The sequence below is a fragment of the Chanos chanos genome, chromosome 4, assembly GCF_902362185.1.
Source record: "Chanos chanos chromosome 4, fChaCha1.1, whole genome shotgun sequence".
Lineage (NCBI taxonomy): Eukaryota > Metazoa > Chordata > Actinopteri > Gonorynchiformes > Chanidae > Chanos > Chanos chanos.
The window spans coordinates 35906695-35912694 of NC_044498.1; the positions used below are offsets into that span (position 1 = coordinate 35906695).

Genomic DNA, 6000 nt, shown 5'->3' on the forward strand with positions numbered 1-6000 from the left:
TGTAAACGAACTGGCAGATTGTTTGGGTTTGTGTAGTTTTATGGTTGGTTATGACCTCTCTGTGCGCTCAGTAGCATAGTTCTTGCCCATCTCTCCAGGTCACTATCCTAAACTCATCTTCCACTTTGAGCTGAAGAGGAGTATTCTGTACTTCATCCTGGAGACCTATGTCCCCTCCAGTCTGCTGGTGGTCCTCTCCTGGGTGTCTTTCTGGATCAGCCAATCATCAGTCCCTGCTCGTATCTGCATCGGTAAATCAACAAATCAGAGACCCAGTCCCAACTGCCCAATGACATAACTCCAAATCAGATATTCTGGTATTTTGGTGGATGTGTTCTACTAGTGTCATAAATCTGGTACTTCTTTTTAGTCAGATGTCAGTAGGACAATGAACAATGATTCTGGTTTGTTTGCTTCTGGGTACAATTGTATTAATTGTTCCGGTTCAAGGTAACCTCCACTAAAAAGTAACGATGTTACATTCCCTTTAATAATTTCTCAGACAATAAACTTATTTTGTCTTTTTTATCATCACTGTAATCATCATTCATTTTGCCAGTGTCTTTTTAACTAAAGTGAAGTAGAATGTGGGCCTATTTTTAGGCCCTTAAAATAATATCTGTACAATGGTAAAAGTCTGAAAACATGCAAATTCAGCTTTCTGCATGATAGTCCAGGCCAACAGTATGTGTTTGTTTGCCATGTAGTGACAGTTTACGTGTGTTAATTAGATACGGACCCTTTATGTGTGTGTATGTGTGTGTGTGTGTGTGTGTGTGTCTTATAGGAGTGACAACTGTTCTGACCATGACCACTCTAATGATGGGGGCGAGGACATCTCTGCCTAATGCCAACTGTTTCATTAAGGCTATTGATGTATATCTGGGCATCTGCTTTAGCTTTATTTTTGGAGCCCTGATAGAGTACGCTGTGGCTCACTTCTGTACCCTGCACCACCCTGACTGTAACGCTCTCATGGTGAGTCTGACAAACTTTTCCTCATCACTCACATACTCAACATTACCACAACCTTACCACAACAACACTGTTAGGCCGTGTCAGTTATCATCATCATCATCATCATCATCGTCGCCATCATCATCATCATCATCATCATCATCGTCATCCTCACCGTCATCATCATCATCATCATCATCAAGTAAGTCTCTATATCTTGTGTGCATAGGCATGTCTCAGACAAACATTTTGTGAGTTCAGCGTAAATGATTCTCAGCTGTTTTGCTGTTGGAGAGTTTTGAATTTGACTCAAATAATCTGACTCACTGAGAAACACTCAAATCCTGTTTTGTGGAGCCATTCATTTTATCTTAGCTTTATTTATTGATACATAAGCCATAATCATCAGTCAGTCTTACTGCTGCTATCTCTCTCTCTCTCTCTCTCTCTCTCTCTCTCTCTCTCTCTCTCTCTCTCCCTCTCTCTTTCCCTTTCTCTCTCTCTCTCTCTCTCTCTCTCTCTCTCTTTATCTCGCTCTCTCTCTCTCTCTTTCTCTCGCTCTCTCTCTCTCTCTCTCTCTTCCCCTCTCTCTCTCTCTCTCTCTCTCTCTCTCTCTCTCTCAGTATGACCATAAGGCTCGGCAGGACTGTGATGAAGAGATGAATGGTATTGTCACCACCATTTCTAGCGACTCAACCAAAGTGAAGAGGCGTAAAGAGGCCCCAGCTCCAGCACCTACTCCCAGCCCCACTGGGGAACCAGGTGGCCTCTCCCCCAGTCCCTCTGGCAGTGAGGTCCAGAATCCAGAGGTCCCTGAAAAGCCCCTGAACCGCTGTATTAAGACTCTGACCCTTATCCGGAAGATTCTTCGCATGGTGAACTGCTGCCACGTGGAGAACCCCCATTATATAGACAACTACTCACGCGTCACCTTCCCCCTCTCCTTCATCCTAGTGAATCTGCTCTACTGGACTTATTATCTCTACTTTTAAACCACTAATGTGTGTGTGCATGCGCGTGCGTGTGTGCGTGCGTGTGAGAGAGAGAGTATGTGTATGTGTCTGGATGTGCATTTGTAAAGGGGTTTTGGAGTATAACCATGCCACAGCAATGCAATCACATGAGAGTAAGAGAGCTTCAAACAACCAATGAGATATAATCAAATGAGAGTAAGAAAGCTTCAAACAACCAATGAGATATAATCAAATATCTGAGTCAATAAGCTCCATTTCTGTCAACAGAAAATCATTCACTCTCATTTTCAGTAATATAATAACTGTATGGAATGCTTTGCTTTCTATTTCATACATGAATGAGTGTCGTTGACGCCCCAGATTGATATGGTGTTTGGTTATGACACTGCTGAGCTGGCTTTGAAACACTGTGTAATATGGAGAGTTGTCTTATATTGCTCTCACTACACAGCCTGGCTGTTACTCTGTCTTTATTACTGTCATAAATCCACTGGCCTTGGCTCTCTCTCCTTCAGACTACAGATATTGACTCTCATTGACCACTGCAGTAAATGCCTTTATATGACTCCCTTCTAAAGGTTCATTTTCAGGATGTTTTACTAAAAAAGCAGATACCAGTCTTTTATCTGTTTTTTTTCTCTTTACTTTTTCATACGACAGAGCTTTGTGACATATGCTAATCAGACATTCTTATTCCGTTATTAAACTATGGCATACACAGATACACAACGCATCATGTGAGACCATTTCCCTTGCAGAGAATCTATTGTATTTTTGTCAGTCACACTCATATCCATCCTAAACCAGGACAAATGTGCACAAACTACAAATAGCATTAAGTCCTGACACATCTAAATCAGACTAAAATTCGATTTTAGAAAGCTCTCTGGTTCCCATATATTTGTACATATTCCAGGCATAGTTCAGAATGTATTTAACATGGAAATGGCATGTCAACAGCGATAAGGCAAGGAGCTTCACAAGTCTCTCTACTGCCCTCTACTGATGCAGCACGGTTTCTCACATCTGTAGATTTTTCTTTTCTTCTTTTTCTTTTTTTCGCTGTCAAACTGCTCTGTGGTATGTCATACTGAGGTATAAAGATGATCTGGCTGGTTTACAGCATTAAGACACTGGTGCTTTGTGTGAAAATGCAATGCATTCTTCATCTCCCATCTCCTTTTTTAAATGTGGTAGAGAGAGAGAGAGAGAGAGAGAGAGAGGGAGGGAGAGAAAAAGAGAGTGGACATAGTATTTTAATGCATGTTTATATTTCTTTACATGTCCAAAACTGTGACATGTATGAGTACCTTTGTAAATTATGTACCATTTCCTGTTAGCACTGAAGGGAATTTCATAATGTGACAATGCACTTTTTATTATTTACTGCTTAGTATATTTTGTTCCTTTAGAACACAGAATAAGTCCAAATCTGCAAAAAATGTGTTCATATATTCTTTACTGGGTATGTTTCATGTTTGCTAATTGTAATATGAATTTTCATCATTTTGAATTTGTCAACATGACTTTCACTAATTATAATTAGTTATTTTAATATTTGTTTTTCCCTATGTATTTACTGCAAAATCTGCTTATGTTGAAATATTGCTAAGAATAATCAGGATGAACCTGTTATCAGAATCGATTTATTATATGTTTACTTTTTGGTGTGATGCACGATTTCTTTCTTTCTTTCTTTCTTCCTTTCTTTCTTTCTTTCTTTCTTTTACTGCAGTGATAGAGAGGGGGTAAAACTTTGACAGTTATCTGGTCTAGATATATGATTAATCCAAGATCCACCAATTTAACTGAGATTATACAGGCATTTATAAATCAACACTGAGTCAAAGCGCTCTGCTTACTGGTGAAATTCAGTTTACTCCTGGTTATTTCCTGATTGGAATACACAAAAGATTATCAGATCATCAGTATAATTTTTAGGTATATATTTATGTTTCTATGGCCTGTTACATGTATTTTGAAAGCTGACGTTGGATTGACTGCTTAAGGCCAGTTTTAATGCATCAGTATTGAACTATTCAGAGATCAGAAGAGAACATGCTGGCGTAGATGACAGATGTACAGTAACCACAGCGATACATGAGCATCACATATGTACACGTTCAAGTTCTAATCAGTGCCAAATAACTATACCAAAGAATTGATCTTCCGTTCACAAGAGATCAGTTAGCTTTATCTTATTCACAATATTCATTTTAGAGGTTCATCATGTATTTTTACTCCGCTTGTGATCTTTCAGTTTTGCATATTTTAGATGAATGCTTTTCTGTAAGCTTGGAAATGTAGCCCAGACCTTTTAATTGAACTGCATTTTGGTTAAACTTTTTCTTTCATTTTAGAATTCTGTCATCCATTTTAAACCCTGTATGCAGAAATAGCATCCCCCCCCCGCCCACACCCCCATTCACCCCCTACCCCTGAAGGAGAGCACGTCCTAAGACTCATGCTGAACTTGGAGCTGTAACTTCCATTGAATTTAATAAAACAGGACATTTTATTGGCTCCCAATGGAAAATTTCATTGTCTCCTCTTCGACATCATCATCCTGTCATTTTATCCTTCACAGAACCTCCTACTTGGTTAAGTCTATACAGTAGCATTTACTGTGGTACTCTTTTAAAGCAATGACAGACAAACAGTGAACAAACTCCAGCGCAAAATGACATTACAACCAGAATATTCTTAACAGTACAGAGAATTATTACTCTTGGTGTACTTTTTTTTTCTTTTGTCTTGGGGACAAAGTGCCAGCCAAACTTGTGGACTGTTTGTGCTGGCATCTGAAGCTATGACAGACAGTCTCTTGTAACATGTTTGTAAAATGTAACATTTGAACATAGACAATGTTGGATAGACTACAAAAGGTTGTAAATAGATAGTCACTCTTTGCATGTTGACTTGATGTGCATTTACTAACAGTAGTAATAAAAAAAAAACAAGACTTGGAAACATTTCTTTTTTTGTCATTTTTTTCAATTTGGGGGAATAATTGGCTGTCTGGTCAGCGCACTGGCTGACTGACTGACTGACTGGCTAACTGATTGATTTGTTGATTTTCAAATTTGTTTCATATTATTCAGATGCGTCATCTGTACATCACTATCAGAAGAAAACAAATGATTTAATTGTGAACAACTCATGCATGACTTGAGCAACACAATCATTGGCCTTTTGATGAGCGGCCTGTTTGTCACAAACAAACAAACAAGAGCACATAACATTTTATACGGCCATGAAATATTACAATCCTATTGGAGCAGCAAAAATGTAACAGCGTGTTGTCTGCATGTCTGTGAAGCATTTCAAAGACAATTGCTCTCTCTAGAGATTATGTCTAATCCAGATCACTTCAAATCCTAGTCTGAAAACTCTCAGCCATTGCTTATGAGGGTTTTTACTGATGGTATTGGTAATGTGGTGATTTCTAAAAATAAACAGCTAGAACTGTGTCACTGTAAAACAGTGTAATTGTGTCCTTGGAAGAAATAAGAGAAACAAAAAAAACATTTCTACCTTTTTATTTTTGTCACACTAACTTCACACCAAGAATGGTTGTATGTATGTTTTTTACCATACTACCTTTGTCCCTAAGCTGGACTTTGAACCTTCAACCCTGCTTTATTTTGAATTTAATATTGAAATAATGCTGAGTTCAAATACAAATTAGACATTAATCTATTTTAATGAAATATATTATGCATTGTGATATTTCTTCACATTTTCTTGTATTTTTCATAAAAAGGACCCCTGTCCCTTGGGTTCACTGTCATTTCCACCACACTGTACAAAATAAGATTCTGGGATCATGTTTTAGGATATGCATACTTGGTGACAAGAGCAACAGCCAATCAACAGGGGGACACATGGCTGGAGAAAAGGGTGACCTCCATAAGGGGTAATAAAAAGAGGACCAATCAAGGTAAATATGAGTTACACTGAGAATATGTTTATTGGGTGTCATTTCCAAACAGCTCATATTTCATATGAATGTAAAAATAACTGGACCAATGTCATTTAATATTGTGTATTTCGTGCATATTTAATGCTA

The 6000-nt window shown here is 38.2% G+C and overlaps 1 protein-coding gene across 1 annotated transcript in view; it reads left to right on the top strand.

Moving 5' to 3' along the window:
• LOC115810341 (gamma-aminobutyric acid receptor subunit pi) overlaps positions 1–1949 on the top strand; it is a 56655-nt gene extending 54706 nt beyond the window's left edge. The window contains exons 7-9 of the mRNA XM_030772273.1: positions 99–251; positions 788–978; positions 1581–1949. Of these exons, the coding sequence (XP_030628133.1) occupies positions 99–251; positions 788–978; positions 1581–1949 (713 nt within the window). The remainder of the gene's footprint in view (positions 1–98; positions 252–787; positions 979–1580) is intronic.
• The last annotated feature ends 4051 nt before the right edge of the window (positions 1950–6000 follow it).